The following is an 18,699-nucleotide window of genomic DNA, read 5'->3' on the forward strand; positions in this document are numbered from 1 at the left end:
CCCAGTGTAGACGTACCTGCATTGCTTGAGGCTGGTCATTACAGCACAGAGCCACAGGAGCTGAGCTTCCCAGCACAGTCTCTCTCCAGCAGAGATCTGCTGTCCCCATGGGAGCAGTGTGACCCTTGGGGCTGGCTGGCTCCAGGGACCGTGACCTTGGGGGTCACCAGCTCTTATCCAGACTGGGTGTGACTGCACAGCACTGCCCATTGGCTGTCCCTTCCGCCCCGCTCTGTGATGGATAACGTCATCCTTCTTCTCCTCCAGATGATCGGACTCTAACAGAGGACAAGGTTCTGTGCTGCCAAAACCCCACCTGCATTGACCAGAGGAGGGCTCTCAAGGTACTGTGGCTGGGGGTATGGGTGGGGTGTGTGGCTGCGGGGTGTGGCTGGGGGTATGTGGCTGCGGGGTGTGGGTGTTATTGGGGATCCAGAGGTGTCCCTGGGAGGCATTTCTAGCTCAGAGCTGCCTCAATGCTCCATCACTATCAGAGTGGGTGCTAAGGACACAGCTGGCCATCTCGCCTCATCTCTGGTCCCCAGCATAAGGGCTGTTCCCGCCCCTCTTGGGCGAGGTGGGCCGAGGCTGAGTCACAGGCCATAGGAGCGGTTGGATTTGAGGTGGGCACCTACGTGTGCGGCCAGCGTTCCTGTTCCCAGAGACGGTGACGACACTGCCGGTTCCGTCTGGCTGAATGGCTCCCAGGAGCTAGCAGAGCCCAGCCATCTTATCAGCAAGAGGTTTCTCCACGGAGATTTAGGGCTGCCAGATCACTCAGTTGATTCTTACGGAGCTTAAGTGTTCTTGGCTGCGTGACAGAGGGAAGTGTCTGTCTCTAGAGCCAGTGAGTGCACAGAGGAGTCTAGGAGACAGCACTTACCAAAGGATTGCCACCCTGGGGAGGAAAGAGAAGCCCAGGCCCAACTGGAGGGTCTTTCCTTTCCCACCCCCTCTCCTGTCTTGCAAACCAAGGTATCAGCGAGTTTTATGTGAGCCCCATTATGTCACTTTGTTCTTCCTTGTGGCCATTGCCAACAGAATCGCGTTTCCAGACAGTCACAGGAGCCAGGCACTGGCAGCTGGCAAATGAGTCATTTCAAATGGACTATTGAGTTTCTTTGGCTCCTTGTCTGAGGATCCTCTCCGGCTGGAGCCGGAGGGGCCCCAAGAACGTTTGCACTGGGGCCGGCTGTCGTTTTCCTTTTGCTTTCGCTTTTAAGGTGCCTTCTCTACAATTAGCAACAGAGGGTCCCGTGGCACTTTTAAGACTAACAGGTGTATTGGAGCATAAGCTTTCGTGGGTGAATGCCCACTTCATCAGATGCATCCGACGAAGTGGGCATTCACCCACGAAAGCTTATGCTCCAATACATCTGTTAGTCTTAAAAGTGCCACAGGACTCTCTGTTGCTTTTTACAGATCCAGACTAACACGACTACCCCTCTGATACTTCTCTACAATTGTCGATGGAGCATGTGAGTTGCTGGGTCTGAGTGCAGAGCCAGGGATCCTCGAGAAAGTGGGAAATACCCTAGAGCTACTGTATCTGCTGCTGCATTTACCTGCTGAGACCCAAGTCTCCCTGGCAGCTGTCTGATACTGACTCGTGACACATGTCACTCTGCCATGGCAGAGTGTGCGGGGGAATGGGGTGGGGAGGGTGCATGAGGTCACACTGCTTGCTTCAACCCAGTCTGAGTGTCTGGCAACAGCTGGACTCTGTCTCTCTGCTCCTGGGGCCCCTTCTGCAATGAGAGAGAAACTGCCTCAAATCATAAAACTGGTGTAGTGCTCTGGTATGGGTCACTGGCATGGCGTCCACATGTTAGCAGGGACAGGTTATATGTGCTCTCCAGTTTGCCTGCAGCAGGGATCCCAGTCTGGGGTTAGCAATCAGAATAAAACAGAGAGAGGCAGGGCCGACAGCTTGGCTGGGGGTCTGAAGACCCTGATGTAATTCTGGCTCGCCTACTAACTTGTTGTGTGACCCATGGCAAATCACCTTCTCGATCTGCGAAATGCTGATACTGATGCCAGCCTTCCTCACCCTTGTGCTGCTCTGAGATCAGTGGGGGACAAGCGCTGTGTGTGTGTGTGTGTGTGTGTGTGTGTGTCAGTGTCAGACTGCACACGTGGGATTAGAATATATTTGTGGAGTCGACTGATATTTTTCACACACTTTTTTTGTCAAAAGATGGGCTCTTTTCTAAAGCAAAACCTAGCACAAAAAAATGTCGACATTATTGCTTTTCATACAATTTTCTGCATTTTTTTATCAACCGTTTTATTCAAGTTATTGTGGAAATGTTTCATTTACTGAAACCGTACACTTATGGATAAAGAAAAATTTCCATTACAATGTCAAAAACTTTCAATAAAAAATTCAGCTACAATATTGTGAAAAATGTTGTGGAAAATGAAAAATGGCCCCTGTGAACCAGAAACAATTTGGAATGTTTTTGCAGTGTTTTTCCCATCTTTTCAGCCATCTTCTCTCTGGAGACTGGCCACTGAAGAGATGAGCTCCTTGGGGCAAGACCGTATCTAAGTAGCTGGGCCTCATGAAGTGCTCCGGGACGGAAGGTTCTGTTTGTTGACTGTAATAGGGGTGTGGGGTTGGTACTTACGGAATACACCACTCTGTGCTCTTGGCAGTGACAGTTGGGAGTCTGGGGAGTGTTTCTAGCTGTGTTTAATTGTTGCATCTGAGTCTAGAGGGGCTTGGGCAACAGGCACATGCTCTTATGTCTGAAAGTATTCCTTGCCGCTAGCTACCTGCTCTCTGGAAATGTCTGTCTGTGGCAGGCCCCCGCTGGGCGTTCAGCTCGTACACAGGGAGTGGGCGTTTTCCACCTCAGGGGGTTAGTTTTGCAAATGATGAGGGGAGAGATTTTTAAAGCCTTTCTGATCTGTAGTGCTGACTCCAGTGTAGCCTAGGCTATATCTGTCTGTCTCCCCTCTCCACAACGAGGGGCAGACATCAGTTCCTGCATTTTCATTTTGGCTCTTTAAAATCTCACTATGCTAGTAAAGTTGGTGAGTAAAGCTGACTGGCCAGAGGCCATTTCACAGCTAGCAGTCGACTCTTTATAAATTAGCCATTTAGTTGAAAGCATAAAGCCAGGCCATTGGCTGGGGATCTGGGGCTGCTGAGACCACAGACTGCCTTGACCGTTACTTACCTTGGAAACAAATGGTGTTCCAGACAGGGAACATCAGCCAGGCTGCTAATTTTACCCTCTCAGCGAGGAGCCCGACGCAGTCAGCCACTGGCCTTCCAGCTCTGACACTCCATCTGCCGGGAGCTTTGAGCTGCATGTTCTCACTGGAACCTGAAAGCAATCTGGGGGTGCAGATTCAGTCCAGTGTCAGCAGCTCCTGTATCAATCCCCTGCCAAGCTCCCTACTAACTCTGTACACAATGAATTACTTAAAAAGCAACAGAGGGTCCTGTGGCACCTTTAAGACTAACAGAAGTATTGGAGCATAAGCTTTTGTGGGTGAATGCCCACTTCATCAGACGCCTGGCGTGGCATTCACCCACGAAAGCTTATGCTTCTATACTTCTGTTAGTCTTAAAGGTGCCACAGGACCCTCTGTTGCTTTTTACGGATTCAGACGAACACGGCAACCCCTCTGATACGATCAACTACTTGTGAGCCAAGAGCCCAGCTCATGTCCCTTGTAGCATTGCCCCAGGATGGGAGACTCCCACAGTCAGATGTTGAGTGCGCAGGGACCGTTGCCTACCTGGGGTGACACTGCAACTCCTGCTCTCCTCCCTGGAGCCCTGAGGTGGAAATCTCAGCTGCTGCGCTGTCTGTCTGTCTGGTGGTCCTGCAGGCCAGGAGTGCTCTGTCCCTTAGTGACTGGGCCAGGGTGCCATGAGAAGGCCTACGCGTTCTGCCGTGGCTGTTTGTGACCCCTTCCTCCCACACTGGCCCGGAGGAAGCAGCACTCGCTGGGCAGGGAAGTAAGCTGGCAGGAGAGCACGGAGCAGCGGTCTGACTATGGAGCGCTCAGCGCTGCCTCCCCTCCAGTCCCACAGACCCCTGCCCCTGACTTTCCCAGCGGGAGGAAGGGAGGGGGGCAGCTGCCAGTGGCAGAGTTCAGAGACCTGGGGCCAATGTGTCCCTCCCTAGGTGCAGTTTGCAGGGCAGACGGGGTGGTTTGAGTTAACCCACGAGTACCAATGACTGTGATTTCCTGCGGCTTGGCAGTAGGAGCTTTCCAGTAGCTCTGACAGATGCCAGCCTGGCGCATGCAATGGGGATGGCAATGTGTCAGGAAGTGGGTTTCCTGCTCTGGTGAGTTCAGGCCACCAGCACTGCGGGGCTTGTGGGCAGCAGTGTCAGGGGATGGGCAGGGTTGTCTCTGTTGTTGGCAGGGTGGGGCGATTGTTTGTCTTGGGTGAGCAGTGGGCATGGGAGCGAAGCCTGTTTTTAACCTACTTTCCATAGCAGAATTATCATGATTTTTTCCCATTCCTTAGTTCTTGGGCTCCCGGTGGGTTGTTAATATGGCACATGGTCCTCCGGCTCCATGTCTGCCATGGAAATCAGCACAGAATGGCGCTTGTTCCCAAGTCCCCATAGCGGTGCCAGGAAAGCTCCAGGTGTGCCGAGCTCTCTGCCCAGCCCCCCATACGGGGAGCAGAGCCCTAGGTCACAGGCTACCCTACACAATGGGGTTATTGTAAGAGCCAGGGCCCCTTCCTCGGGGCTAGGTGGAGCTTTCACAGAAAGCTGCTGCTTCTGCTCTGGCACTTACAGCAGTGCTAAAGAAGAGACTGGAAAATGAGCTAATGCTTCTTTCAAGCGTGCACAGGAAATCTCCGTTTATCCACAGACTGTCTGCTCAGCACAGTGTGCGAGTTTGAACCAAAGAGCGAAGGAAAGGGCAGCAATCAAAGGCACAGTATGTGAGATGAGGTCATGCTGCTCTCTGCACAGGACGCTCCACCCCTGAGCCTGGCCGGGAGGGAGGCGCTCAGTTCTCGGGACAGGCTGGGAGTTCTGGGTTAATGCTGCCACCCCAGAGTCCAGTGGGGATGCCTAGGCAGCAGTCCCTGGAGGGAATGGAGGGCTGTGCTTGCTCTTCAGTGGTTTCCAGCAGCCCAAGGAGAGTCCAGCCGGGATTTAACTTCACCAGCGCAGCTGCTCCTGATCCGATATAATTCAAGCTAATCTAATTGAGCCTGTTCATCCTGTTTAGTGGCAGGGAAGGAATTAGCTTGCATGTTGACACAGCCTGCAAAGGAGGGACCTCTGGGAGGGTGGTGCCCCTGGCAAACTAAAAACAGGGGGTGCAAGGTGCAGGCATCTGCCTTGCATGGTGGCATTCCAGTGGTGCTGGAAGTAGGGGTGCTGCCGCAGACCCTGGCGTGAAGTCGTAGTAACAAACACCAAATACATGGTTTCCATCAGCAGCACCCCGACCATACAAATTGTTCCAGCCCCCGGCCACCTGGCTGGGCTGCTGCCAGCTGACACCCGTTCACAGGAGTGCTACAGTCACTGGCAACAGGAGTCTGGAATCATGCAAGGGGTCTGGAGTTAGCAGAAATGCAGCCCCATGTCTGTGACATCACAGGCGTCTGTCTAGATAGGCTCTACGTCTGTGTGCAAATGGGGTAAGGGCTGCAGTGGCCGGGCGTGTCAGAGCGGAGCTGGCGTGGGGCTGCCAGGCTCTGTTGAGATGGTAGAGTCCCGGTTTGGGAGCGTGGGAGAGAACTGCTGATGGGGCAGGGGTCTGTCAGCAGCAGATCTATATGATCTGTTGAGGCTTGTTGCTTTCCCCATTTGTGTTTAGTTCTTGGGTTTATTTGGGCAAGTTGCAAAACTCTTTCTGAATGTGCCAGTGATGTTTCCCAGACAGTGGGGAGAAGTGAAGATGGCGTTATTAGATATTCATCAGCAAGACGTGCCCTCAGGAACAGAGGGGGAACTGGGAGTGAAAAGCTCCATTACCAACCTCCCAGCCATCCCCATCCGCCATGGCGACCATCCCCCAGGGGCCTGTCACACTTCCCTAAGGCACCCCAGAAAGTCTCAAGGAATTCTCAGTCCAAACCTGAGACGCACACAGCCACACTGAGCGGCCAAGGCTTTAACCTCTCTACATCTCATGATTCCTCAGAGCCACCTCTCACAGAGGCAAGGCTCTGATAGGCTGTTGGCCAGGGGAATTGTATAGCTCAGGGGTAGGCAACCTATGGCCCGCGTGCCGAAGGTGGCATGTGAGGTGATTTTCAGTGGTACTCACACTGCCCGGGTCCTGGCCACCGGTCCGGGGGGCTCTGCATTTTAATTTAATTTTAAATGAAGCTTCTTACACATTTTAAAACCTTATTTACTTTACATACAACAATAGTTTAGTTATATATTATAGACTTATAGAAAGAGACCTTCTAAAAATGTTAAAATGTATCACTGGCACGGGGAACCGTAAATCGGAGTGAATAAATGAGGACTTGGCACACCACTTCTGAAAGGTTGCTGACCTCTGGTATAGCTGCACGTCTAGGAATAGCTTCCTGGAAGTTTACAGGCAAACTGCTCTTGCCTGTGTGCAGTGCAGAGCTGAGGCTGAGCGTAACCGCTGGTGCTACCTGTGGAGGTGTTTTCACCATTAAACTTATCCCGGTGTGTCTTATACGCGTAATCATCATCACTCCATGAGCGTTTCCCAACTGCGTGAATGGGGCTGGTGCATGCTGGGACCTAGAGTCACCGCTAACTGGGTGTGTTTGATACAGCGCATGCAGCACAAGAGGGTTTATGATTTTGCAGCTCTGCATTCTTCTTTCAGCTTATGGTAAAAATTCTCAGCCTTGGACAGCACAGCCGTGTCTCCTTGACCGTGTGTCGCTGTGCTGCAGAGGGGAAGAGTCTCTCTCTCTCCAGTGGGAGTTTGTGCTACACATTTAAATGTTTAACTTGCTCTCATCAGCTTTTGGAACACGTGAGTTGCTGATCCTGCATCCAAGTGGGTCTGGGACGGTGACTGGCCCAGTCAATGCGTCTCTCCACATGCCCATGCACAGAAATAGTTCTATTGAGCATCTCTCCTCCTAATCTAATTGATCATTAATGTAAAGCTTGAGTGGATTTAGGGCATCTTATCTCTTGCTGATCAACCAGCTCCGTTGGTTCAGGAGCTTGGTCTGGGAATGTTCTGCTCCCCCTCTGCACTGAATCTACAGGCAGCTACATTTCTGCTGGCTTTTCAGACATTGGCTATTTCCTGGTGACTTTTTTATTCCAGGTAAGTGTGGCAGGTTTGTATAAATGCATTCTAGGAAGCGGTAGCAGTTTGCTACTGATGTGCTGTTGGGCAGGAGCACTGGAGCCGAGGCCTCCACTTCCCGCCCCCTACATCCTAAATTGCCTGGATTCTCGGATGATTTATGGGATGACGTCCCCCTGAGGGTGACGGGACAGTTCACCGCTCAGAACATTCCCTGGCAATTAGCACCCAGGTTTTCCGAGGGGCCTAGAATCTGTTGTCACTCAGGCTTGCGATTCATTGCAATGGCTCCTGCCCTTCGCTGGAAGGGCGCGATGTGGAAATTCTTAAAGCCACAAGAGAGATTGTTGTTTAGTCTTAAAACCTTGGCAACACCACTAGGAACTTTTGTTCTAAGCAGACGTGTGGGGCTGCTCTGTTTGTTGGAATTAGGTGCTGGATTTTGAGAGGAGCAAGACGAATAGACCCTTAAAGGGAGCTGCTCTTGGCACAGATTTCTGAGGATTTTCACTCCCCAGCTATTTTTAAGGATGAATTTAAAGGGGGAAGTTAGTTACGTTAGTAAAGCAGCATTTGGGCAAGGGCTCAGAGGGGGTCCTGGCCTTTCACCCTGGCAGCATTCACTTCAGAGCCAGCTTTGAGGAGTGGAACGAGCATGAAGATCACAACTTCCCCATGTTGATCCTCTTTCCTCGTCACAGCCTGGCAGGACTGGCTGTTTCTACTCACGAGAGACTGGATGGCCCAATGGTTACGGGATGAATCTAGGACTTGGAGACCCGTGTTTAATTCTCTGCTCCGCCACAGACTTCATGCAGATCAGTTTGTCTGTGCCTCAGTTTCCCATCTGCATAATGGGGATATCGGTACGTCCTTCCATAGCTCTACAGTGGGATTGTGAGGTGCTCAGGCACTCCGTAATGAGGGCCGTGGGAGTACCTAAGCAAGGCTAACAGAGCCAGATGGGTGCTATATTGGCAGAGCTCAGAGAGGGGATGTAGGCATGACCAGACCAGCAGGGGATGCTTGGACTTCTCTGCTAGGAAACAAACTGCCCTCCACGATTGTGTCTGGTGGTCAGGGAGCAATGCAGGACGCGCCCCTTTGCACGGGCCTTGCTCTGCCGCACAATCCGCAGCATTGTCCTTTGCCAGAAAGGTGGGTTCCAAAAAAACCCCCCCAAAGCAGGACCTGACTGAGGCCATCTACAGGTAGCAAGTGGATCTTCTTCTGTATGCGGCACCTGGACGCGATGGCGATGGGAGCATTAGACGTATCGGGATAGACAGACAGGCAAGATGCTGCCGGGCTGGGCTGTCTCAGCAAAGCAGCATCAAGACCCCTGCACAGCTCCTGTGTGTGCCGGTCAGGCTGTCAGGGATGCGTTCTGGCACATGCACCAGCAGCAATGGAAAGGGCTTCTGGGGCACGTGTCCCGCTCTGTCTGGTGGACTGTTAATTGTCAGTGTGGGATGTGGGGGGAGGCAGGGCTCCAGGGGGGAGCTGGCGTTGTGTGGACTGCGATGCTGTCCTAGGTGGCTGTGCAGTTCTAGGGGATCTGAGCTCCAGACTGGGGACCTAGGTTGGATTTTGCAGCTTTTCAGTGTCTCTTTTGTCGTGTCTCCTTAAGATTCAGACGTGAGAGCTGGAGAGTGAATTGATCAGGTGTTGGCCTGAGCGACAGGCGGCCAGGGCGCTGGAAGGGCGTTCGGCTGAGGATGAGGACAGGGTGTGCTATGTGAGATGGGCGGGTGAGGTGCTGGCAGCCCCGGAGCAGTCAGAGTGCTGTCACTGGGGGAAATGAAAGGTCTGGTTGGGCTGCCCTGTGGTTTCGCACGACTGCCAGCTGCAGCTCCCTCTGCTCTGTGCCTCGCCCCCGTGAGTGCCCTAGGCTTCCTGGGCATGCCATGACCCCAGAGAAAGTGCCAGGAGGGGAATGATGGGCAAGGGGAGGGGAGCAGAGTGTGTTTCCAGGCCCTGGGGATTCCACGGTATGAGAGTCGTACTTCCCGGCTCGTCAGTCCATGCATAACTCGACTGTGTCAGTCTGGCAGGAGTAGCATGGAAGGGCTGGCCCGGCACTGTGCTGTCACCGTCACAGAGCGAGTTCTGCACCTTTAGGCTTGGAGGCCAGGCTTCAGAATAGACAAAGACCCACCAAATCCTGCTGCAGTTCACTGGAGGCACTGGTTGACCTGCACCTGCCTGGGTCCATGGCGACCCTGGGCTGGGAGCGTGCAGCGAACATACGGTTCGGATGGGATTTGAGGTCTGGGCTGATGCACTCTGTCCCCAGCAGGCAGCGCTCAAAGGATAATGCAGGAGGTGTGGGCCGCTGGCACAGCAGTCAGCTGAGTTAGGCTGTTGCACTCGGCAATTGAGACTCAGCGAGCGGCCGGCGTTCACACCTGCCCTAGCCTGGGAGGAGGCTGCTCCTGGCTGTTGGATTTACAGCTGACTAGGTGCCACAGACATGTAAAAGGCTCCCCTCGAATGACTTTGTATCTGCCCCTTTCCAGACTCTCTGTGCATCTCCAGCCGGGCGCAGTGTGAGGCAGTGTGCAGGGGCCGAGCGAGCAGCCCGCCTGAAGGTTGCGACAGGGCTCTGTTTATACCCGCACGGAAGTGCTGGCCGTTTCTGGAGACGGGACGTATGGGGAGCAACACTACAAGCTGCTCTGTGTGAAGTGCTGCCCTTCCGTGCAGAGCAGACGGCAGCAGGGCTCCTTGCCAGCCTGTGCCAGGGAACTCGGCCACAGAAGCACCGTTCGTTACTAACCTGGCAGGGCTCTGCTCCCGTCTCCCTGGGCCAGCTCTGCCGCGAGGCTAGAGCCTGTGCCAGCCCAGGCTGAGGTTCTTCGGTTTGGAGAACAGGTGCTGGTGCCAGAAACCTGATGAGACCAGCCTCTGGTGCCACCTCAGGCCTCTGGGCATGCTCCTTTCTCAGGAGAGGGTACTCCACTAGCCTCCTGCTATTCTCCGGGAGCTAACACCAGGATAAGTGAAATAACCCCACTCCTTTATTACTAATCCCACAGTTACTTGATCAAGTAGCACTAGTAGAACATGATTTGTAGCCCCAAATCTCTGGCTAAGAATTAATCTTCCCGAAGAATGCTGACCCAAGTCATTGTTTACTTAACACTAGAATTTGCTTGCAGACCTGTCATCGTTTTTCACCCGCTGTGCTGAACAAGGTTGTTATGAGAGTTGGTAATTAAGGGTTTGCAGGAGTATCCACTGTTTAATTTGGGCACCCAGATCACATATATCGCTTGTGTTTGTGGAGTGTGAAGGGCGAGTTTCCAGAATGCTCTCGCTCCAGAGGGGCATGTGATGGCCATTATTTATATTGCTGGTGTGGAGATGTAAATAAGTCGGGGAGGATCACACTGGGGGGCTTTTCCAGATGGCGCTGGGCATAGGCTGCAGAGTGTGCAGGGAAATTCTCGGTGTCACTTGTCAGGGATAAGGAGCCAAGAGCTGTAGTGAGGTGGGACCCGAAGGAATTATCTGTGATGTGAACTTGGCAGCCCTGGAGAGCCTAGGGGTGGGAAGGATGGTCCAAGGTCCCCATCTGATGTACAGAATTTGCACTGAGAACCTCCTGAGAGTCCTGTCCTCTTTGCCAGGAGGGAGGGAACGTGTGTTCTGCACAGGTGGCCTGTGCCTGTGAACTCCACAGACAGGTTAGAGCTCAGGGCTCACAGTGCAACCTGGACATTTCTCCTAATGGGAGGCTGGGTGTCTCATGGTTAAGGCTAAGATTTTGTCATGGTTGTTTTTAGTAAAAGTCACGGACAGGTCACAGGCAATAAACAAAAATTCATGGACACTGTGACCTCTGTGACTTGCTGCTGCTGCAGCTCCATGGTTTCCCCTGCCACCATGGTGGCTGGGAGCTGTGGGGTTCCCCCTCCGCCCACGGCAGCTGGAAGCTTGGGGGTGGGGAGCCCTCAGCCCACAGCGGCTGGGAGCTGCAGGGTAACTATATTTCCCAAAGAGAAAACGGGACACCCCCAGCCACTCACCCAAGGCATCCCCCCATCTCTGGGACACTGAGGAGGGCCCCTCAGGAGTCTGTCACCTGTCACTGGAACCTTGCAGGGGGCCCCTTGTTGCCTGTTGCTGGAATCCTGCCAGGGCCCCACTGACTGCAAGCTGGCGTCCCGCAGCCCCTGGGGCTGAAGGATTCTGTGACTTCCATGACCTCGGTGACCTAACCCAGCCTTTCTTATGGTTAGAACAGGGCCTGGGAGCCCTGACTCCAGACCAGACTCACTGGGTGACTGGGGCACGTTCAGTTAACCAGGATGGGGTGTGGAGCCACAGGTTACAGGCTCTAGGAAGGGGCCATTCCAGGGCTGACAGGACTGTCCCACGCCCCTGTAACTGCCGCGGTGTGAGCCAAGCCTGGTGACCATGCTGGAGCCGAGCTCCTCTCCTGCGGAGGGCAGTAAAGAAGATGGGGGGGGCAGGGTTTCGTTGCTGGAGGCTGTAGTGGACACAGGGTGGGAGCCCTGTGCTGCTCTGGGTACCCTGGGATGGAGGCAGGAGACGTGGCACCAGACGAGAACAGAGACAGAACTCAGACTACACTGGCTGCTGTGTGCGCTGCATCACCTGCCTGGACTCCTTAGGACAGCAGCACCTGGAGCAAGCCTGGCCTGGTGGCTGTGCAGTGGGGCACTGTACCCAGGGTGAGCCAGCAACAGGGACGGTGAACTCGTTCTCAGAGTGGTTACGCAAGGAGCTGACTGCCAGCCCCTCTCTTCCAGGGTGGTTGTGTGCTGGGGGCTGAGAGAGGCAGAAAGGGCTCAGTGGAGGTTACAGAACTCGGCTTGACATGTCCTGGGCTCCAGCTCAAATTGGAGTGATGGAGATTAAAGGCTCCTGAATTCCCTGCATTGTCGCTGTGCACTTGGCTTGAGCGGCCTTGGGGAGGGTTACATGGAAAGTTTCCCATCTGCCCTAGCTAAGCAGTTAGAAACTAGAGCCCCTGCCTAGGCAGGCAGCCCCTCCCCGGGGAGGTATCCTCGCTGCAGCCTGCAAGGGCCGTGTTGTGCATGATGCACAGAGCTGCTGTGCCATGGCGGGAGCAGCACCCATCAGTCCATCGCATTTTTCCGAGCACAGCCTGCTCATTCTGCGGGGAGGGAATGGTTTCTGTCAGTGCAGCTGGTGCCAGATGCACGCTGCTCCTGGCACGTATCTCCCTGCTAGCTGCTGAAATGGAGAACCAATCAATGTAAAACTGATCAATGAACAGACTTTTTTGGCAGGACCTAACTGCCCAGCGGAACTCATTGCAAGATTCGAGAAAGGGCTAGCCGTGAATGTGGTTCGCAAGAACTGCCCTGGTTACCTTTGGGAGGAGAGAATAGAAGGGCTGTAAACCTTCCTGGGGTTGGGTATCTAGGGGGATGGGACACATTGGTATATGGACCGGCAGAGCCAGACTCGCCCTAGTAGGGTCAGTGCGTTACTTATGTTAATATAGAAAGGTTGCCACTTCCTGCCCAGGGCTGCTGTGAAGTGGAGCTGCTGTGCGGATAATCACAGACGTCAGGATTGGTGCACAGAGATACGCAGAGAGAGGGGAGCACACGTGAGAGACAAGGAACAAGAGAAAAGGCAGATTAGCCAAGCTCCCAGAACTGAGGCAAAGGGCCAGGTGTCACCCCAACACCAGATGAGCACCAAGAGGATGTAGCAGAAAAACCCTCCCCCTCCTACCATCAGGGTCTGTCTGTCGGGCTGGAAATAACAGAGCAGTGACCTGAAACACGGGGCAGGGCTGCTTCCCCTCTGCAGCATGGCTTGCAAACCCTGTGCAGCAGAGGGATGGTTCTGTGCTGGTTGGCAGGACTTTCCGGCACGATTTGGAGTCCTCTCCTGCTCCTACATGATGCAGCCTGAGGCCTGTTGCAGTTCCGTGAATGAATTTCAGCAGCATCCCAGCAGGTGGCAGCGCTCGCTAGCAGCTGGCCTGCAGGGCATTGACTTGTGCTGTCCCGTCTGGAGCCCCGGTGCCATGGCCTCCCTCGTTTTCTTGTCCCGGGTTGGGCTGGTTGCAGGGAGGCACAGGGAGCTCAGGGAAGGGTTTTGCTGGCACTGGAGTTTGTCTGTGTTAGTCTGAAACGCCATGGCTCTCACGCTCTCATTTGTGCTTCTGGCGGGTGGAGGTTGGGCTTGTCTCACTCTGACCCCATCTCGGTGCCGCCAGTGCTGAGTTCCCGCCTCTCCCGTGACAGAAACCCCATTGCGCTGGTACCCAAGGTGGTTTGATTTCCCTACTGCCTGGGGCCAGTTCCTGGCTGCTGGTGGGCAGGCTGCAATGGGGCATTCTCACGCTGCAGCCCAGTCGGTTGTAGGGATCGATCCTGCATTGCTCCGGGGACATGACTAGAATCCTTCTCTCTTTCACTTCCATGTTTCTCCCGTAGCTTGGACAGCACCAGAAACTCCTGCAGGGGTTAGGCAGGGCTTGGCCTACGTAGCCTGGAGATTGTTCCCCATTGCTTGTGTTGCATTAGTGCCCCAAGCCCCTAGTCAGCGTCCACACCCCATTGTACGAGGCACTGACAACCCTCGGGAAATGCACTTCCTGCTGCAGACAGCTTCCTGTCGCGGGAGAAACTGGGGCAGGAGTTAGTTTGCTATGTACGTAACTAGACACGACTTCCGTTTAGTCTGCAAACCAAAACGTCCTCAGTGACACGCTGCAGCCCCTTCTGCCAGCAGTGTCCTGGGGAAAGGGGCCGACAGGGGACTGGCAGAGGGGAGTGGGTTAGTTCCACGAGCGGGAGTAACATGGAAGAAGTTGCATTGGCGTCCCTGACATGGAGGGGAAGCGACATGGTCGAGAAGGGGGGGGCGGAGCTGGGAAGGGCACGCTGGTGAGGGGGAGAAACTGGGGTGACGGTGGGGTCACTTCTTCCCACTCACCAGCAGGTTCTTCGCCTGCTAGTCCCAGTCAGCCAGTGCGGTAGCAGCAGGGCCCCTGGCTGCTGTAAAATCTCTGTGGCAGCGGTGGGGAGCTGAGCGAGGCAGCGGTACGGGATGGCCGAACTTCTCTTGCTTTGAGACTCTCCCCCGGGAAGCACCGCTGGCTGGAGGAGCCTGGGATGAGCGCAGCGTCTAATGGGGAGTGCTGTGCTCTGGGCACCGGCGAAGCTGTTTTCTCTGCAGTCGGATCCCAAAGCGGCCATGGACCCAGAGTGCTTGCCCCCCAGTGATAGGTTAGCTCCTGGGCCAGTGGGGCCCATGAAAAATGGGCGCTCCTGCACCTCCACCTGCTCCCCGGCAGGAGCACGGGGGAGCAGGGGAGACTGCAGGTGGAAGGGGTGGGGAGGGGCCCCCATTTACACCTGCCCAGGGCCCCACAAAACCATAACCCACCTCTGCTGCCCCCACACTGCAGGGGAAGCTCAGCGGATCGTCTCTGTTTATTCCTCTCGGTGCAGGGGGCAGATACAACGGGCCTCGGGGACAAGGAGCTGCCCGTCCTGCTGGGAGAAGGGCCGTTCCAGGAGCAGGCACCTCGGGAATTCCCACGGGAACAGCTTCTGGTGGATTTTCAGCTCAGAAGCTCTGACAGGCATCCTGACTTCAGGCTGTTTATCCTCCCGGAGCACGGGGTGCTTGGGGCGAACCCTGTGGGCTGCCTGCCCACAGCACGAGGCTGACTCCTGCACCCCAGGGAGTGGGGTGCTTGGCCAGGTAGTTAGCACGGGCTGGTGTCTCTCCTCTGTGTGCCTGGTTTTTCACAGCCTTCCAGTGAGCCGTGAGGGCGGGGATCTCCCAGCCCAGCTGCGGGGAGCCCCCTGCTGACAGGTTGCTTCCCCCCCAGATGGCGCCTGCAGTGTGACGGGGCGTGAGCCTGGATGTTGCTTCTGGTGCCCTTGTAAAATCCCGGGGTCTCCCAGGACTCACTGTAGCACGGCCTGCGCCAGGCCAGGCCCTCTGACCACACCAGGCCCAGCTGCTTCCTACTCCTTGTAGTGATGGGCACGGCAGCATCTCCAGGGAGCAGCTACACTCCGAGGAAGGTGCAGTGCAGGGGCTTTCTGCCTTGGGGGTGCAGCTCTCCTGCCCCTCCCAGACTGCTAAGTGGGGCGGGGGTCCTGTCTGGATGGCAGGGGACCTGGGAGGCCCATTTGGGACAGGGGCCGTGGTATGGAGAGGGGAGAGCCCCAGCCTCGTGGCTGAGCACAGGGCTGGGAGCAGGGGGCTTTGGCTGCCTCCTCATGACAAGGCCGCTGTGCCGCAGGGGCAGGGAGCATTAGGTGGCAGGTACCTGGGAAGGGCTCAGGCAGTGAGAAGTGCAGCAGATGGGCTGCGTCCCCGTCGGGCTGCTCGGGGCCACCGTTCTGGCTGGGAGGGGGGCTCTCGCAAACATGGGCTCAGCCGCTCATGGCTGGCCTGGGAACGTGAAGCCAGGTAATCAGCGTGTCATAACGTCAGGCAGCGTGCAAGGTGTGTGTGTGTGGGGGGGCAGGTCTCGATTGCAGCACGAGTAGCTCAATAGTCGGTGAGCTTAAAGCTCCAGCTCCTGGAGTCATGTGATTAACCCCAGCACCTGTTTTTAAAGATAATCTCCTGATTTCCAAGCCAACCTTGGGTGGGTTTGGGACGACAGGTGACTTTTGACCCCGGGGGTGGCTGGAAGCTCTGCGGTTGGCTGTGAGCCCGGGGCAAAGCTTTGGGGCTGGATTTGAGATTGGGCTCATCCCCAGTGACCGATGGAAGCTGTGGGCGTTCAGCACTGTGCACCGTGCCCGGCGTGCTGTGGCCTTTGGGTGCTGCTGCCACACAAACAGCAACGGGCTGGGGGAAGCCTGGGTGTCCCATCCTGCTGCCCCCTGCCCCGACTCCAGCCAAGGCGCTCGCTCTGCTGGGCGGATCCCGCCAGAGGGCTGTGGCTCTCTTCCCTGGCCCAGGGACTTCGGTTCTGAATCCAGCCCTCCCCTCCCCAGCCCCCTGCCTGCAGCCGGAGGTGTGTGTGTGTGTGGGCGGGGGGGGTTCTGGGCAATGCACACTGGGCTTTGTGCATTTCTGTGTCTCCCGGGCCCAGGGCTGCTCCCGGCTGCTCCGCTGGGTGGACTTGACTTCACTGTGTGACACGGGCCTGTCTCTCTTTCCTGCCCTGTCATTGTACCGCAGGCAGATGCCGGTGGACGAATGGTACATTCCAGCTGTCTGCCTCTTCCTGGGAGGGGGTGGTAGATTCCGACCGCCCTAATTATCCGGCTGCCAGCTTTAGCATGGCTTTGTGTCCGCTGATTTCCCCTGCACACACGCCCGGGTGCGAATGAGGGAGGGGATGCAGGGACGCCAGGCGCTCCGGACTCAGCCCCGCTCCTGCCCGCACTGTCCCCTGTGCTGAGAGCCGGGCTCAGCTGCACTGGGACGGCGCAGGCGGCAGCGAGCGGAGTGCTGCCTGCCAGACGCTGCAAAGCAGAGCTGTGATGAGGCAGCGAGCGAGTGATGCAAGGGCCTGCGCAGAGGGCAGAAGTGAGGGGCTCCCCCTGAGGGATCCCAGTGGACTGGTGAGTCTCTGAATGGCCAGTGTTAGTCAGTCATCTCGGGGCTGGAGCATGGGGCTTTCCGGGGGGTTCCCAAGCGGCTGGCATGTGGGAAGGGCAGAGAGCGGGTCCTTGGAGCTGCGGGCGTTCCTAACACAGCCGATCCCTGGGGCAGCACACAGTACGGGTCAGCTCCAGCGTCAAGGTGCATCATGCAGGAGAGAGCTCTCCGGCTTCTCTGACACATGCAGCAGACGTGGCTTAGGCACTGGGTCCTTGTCCTCCCCCGGCAGGTGGGTACGCTGGGGCTTGGCTAATGCCACAAAGCTGGGGCTGAGGAAATGTTACCAACTAGATTCAATGCCTGGGGAGCCCAAGAGCCAGGGGGCTGAATGCCTCCACCGCTGGGCACGGAGCCCTGGCTCAGGGAACGTTAACACTGGAAGCTGGGGCTGGGGAGGGACTTTAAAGGTGGGTGAAACATACGTTCAGTCCAGCGGATTCAGGGCAACCACCAGATGAGCTGCCATCACGGCTGAGCTGTGGATTCTCCTGCCTTAGCCCAGTGACTGGAAATCCAGCCTCTGCAGAGAATGAAAACAATGTGCTGCTTCCTGCCAGCAGCCGGTGACGGCAAACTCCGAGCAAGTGGGAAAGCAGGATGGCTTTAAAACGCTGCATTTCCGTAGGGTTCTCCCTCGTCCCCAGACTGCCCCTTCCCTTCTCTACCTTCCTTTCAGCCAATCCTCCCGCCTAATTAGCAGCAACGGGTCTGGTTCCCAGTGCACAATTGATTTACATGACAAGCTGCAGCTAGCTCCAGCTGGACTCAGAACCTTTGGCAACAGCTGACTCCTTATTTGTCTAGCCTGTTGTGGACAAAGCTTCCCTGGGCCGTGCTTGGGTTTATCGGGCAGGTCATCTCCAGCACTCTTGGCATGTTGTGGCACAAGGCACCTTGGGCAGGTCGGCTGGATGTTCAGGGGCATTTTCCAGACTGTTCTTAGAGATGAGATGTGACTTTTGGGCTGGTGAGTGTCACAGCTGGGCTGGCTGTAGTATAGACTGCCACCCCCAGTGGATATCTGCATCTGGTATACAGGCCTGGGTTGGACCCCCCTCTACTGGGTCCACGACCTTAGCCCCAGGGATGTTTTTATAAATCTCATTATCACTGGAAGAATCTGATGCAGAGACTGGTTAACTGTGAACGAACCAGTCTTTGCAAGGCACTCCTGCTCTTCAGAGCAGACCCTGGCTCCCAAGGCCAGCGCCAATGGTTTTCCCTTACAGGTTTTGTTGCAAGGTGCGAACACAAGGACTGGCTCTTGCCACGCAGCGGTGGTGTTTTCAGTGGTTCTCGGGAAGCTCTGGAATTAGCAAGGTGTGTTTTGTGCTGGCCTCAGGAGGGAAGTGCCTTGACGCAGAGCTGGGCTGCATGACTGAGCCTAGAGAGTGGGCGTGCAGGAGAGGGCAGAGGGTGTCTGGATCAGTTCGGAAGACCAGCTGCGTTTGGTTTCTTCGGGATCATTTCTGACCGGATTGTTGGGATCTTCCGGAGGTGGGTGGAATTTGGGGCTGGAGCTGTTGGTTTCTAAGTTGCTCTGACCCACTGGCGCCGGTTGCGTGTGGGTAGCAGACGCAGCAGCACTAGGGTAAAGCAAGGCAATGCTTATGGAGCTACAGGGAGCGCGCTTCCCACAAGCAGGGCACTGAGCCCGCAGCCTCGGCTGGAGCCCAGCTTAGCCCAGCCGGCCTCTGCTGCAAAGCTGCCAGGACTGTTTTCCCCCAGGTTCATGCAAGATTTCAGGCTTCGCAGCTGCCTCAGGGGAGTTCGCACAGTACAGCCCCCAATGCACACTGAAGCATTACTGGAGGCTGAGGGGTCACCCTTGCCAACAGCCCCTCCTACGGTAACGGC

At 55.8% G+C, this 18,699-nt stretch overlaps 1 protein-coding gene across 10 annotated transcripts in view; it reads left to right on the forward strand.

Moving 5' to 3' along the window:
• The window catches only part of PLEKHG5 (pleckstrin homology and RhoGEF domain containing G5), a 134,673-nt gene that overhangs the window by 65,378 nt on the left and 50,596 nt on the right, over positions 1-18,699 (forward strand). For 7 of the 10 annotated variants that reach the window (XM_065575368.1, XM_065575369.1, XM_065575370.1 and 4 more), the window contains one exon: positions 268-344. In XM_065575368.1, the coding sequence (XP_065431440.1) occupies positions 268-344 (77 nt within the window). The other 3 variants (XM_065575374.1, XM_065575372.1, XM_024110258.3) reach the window with 3 other exon arrangements.

The sequence above is a fragment of the Chrysemys picta genome, chromosome 21 (assembly GCF_011386835.1).
Source record: "Chrysemys picta bellii isolate R12L10 chromosome 21, ASM1138683v2, whole genome shotgun sequence".
NCBI classification, from domain to species: Eukaryota; Metazoa; Chordata; order Testudines; family Emydidae; genus Chrysemys; species Chrysemys picta.